This window comes from Myotis brandtii, unplaced genomic scaffold, assembly GCF_000412655.1.
Source record: "Myotis brandtii unplaced genomic scaffold, ASM41265v1 scaffold157, whole genome shotgun sequence".
NCBI lineage: Eukaryota > Metazoa > Chordata > Mammalia > Chiroptera > Vespertilionidae > Myotis > Myotis brandtii.
Window position 1 is genome coordinate 5,722,551 of NW_005355708.1, and position 751 is coordinate 5,723,301.

At 55.7% G+C, this 751-nt stretch overlaps 1 protein-coding gene across 1 annotated transcript in view; it reads left to right on the forward strand.

Annotated features, from left to right (window-relative positions):
- Positions 1-751, forward strand: part of SRCIN1 (SRC kinase signaling inhibitor 1) — a 37,274-nt gene that overhangs the window by 17,209 nt on the left and 19,314 nt on the right. The window contains exon 12 of the mRNA XM_014536223.1: positions 5-108. Within this exon, the coding sequence (XP_014391709.1) occupies positions 5-108 (104 nt within the window). The remainder of the gene's footprint in view (positions 1-4; positions 109-751) is intronic.

Consider the following 751-nt stretch of genomic DNA (forward strand, 5'->3'; position numbering starts at 1 on the left):
GGAGGCGGCGCGGCGGCACGAGGACCCGCTGCAGCGACAGCGCACCCTGGTGGAGGAGGAGCGGCTGCGCTACCTCAACGACGAGGAGCTCATCACCCAGCAGCTGAAGTGAGGCTGGGCCTGGCGGCGGAGGGAGGGCTGGGGGTGAGGCCGGGGTGGCGTGCAACCTCCCTTCCTTCTGAATCACAGATGACGTTGGTCTGTTCCGAAGTCTGCTCTCCTTCTCCTGCGTGGCCTGATTTCTCTGTGACCCACAAACCTTGGGCCATCTGGCGCAATTCCTGAGTTCTTTTTTTTTCTGGCTTGATGCCTGCTTTTGCTATGGTCTTTCTTCCTAATGGCCCACAGTCTGGATACCCCGTGGCCTGCAGCCTTGCTTTCACGTGGCCAGCTGCCTGATTTCACTGCGCCGTCTGTCTGCTTTCATTCTGGCCTGTGACATGTAAACTGACCCTCCAGTAGAGTATCCAGGTGGAGGAGCAGGTGTTGCTAGCTTGGTCAGCTTGGTGCTGACCAGCCACAGTTGCCAGCATCCCCATTCCCTAATCTCTGAGACCAGGGATAGCCAAGGAAAAAATCTGGCTTTTTCAGAAGGAATGAGGAATAGAGAACACCCCACCCCCGAAAGCTTAGACGTGGAAGAGTTAACAGAAGACAGTCTTTGAACCAAATTTAGCAAATAGCTGTCTGGCCAAGATTCGATTGTCTGGCACCGTGGAAGGAAGATGCTACCTTTCGCTGCTGGTCCATT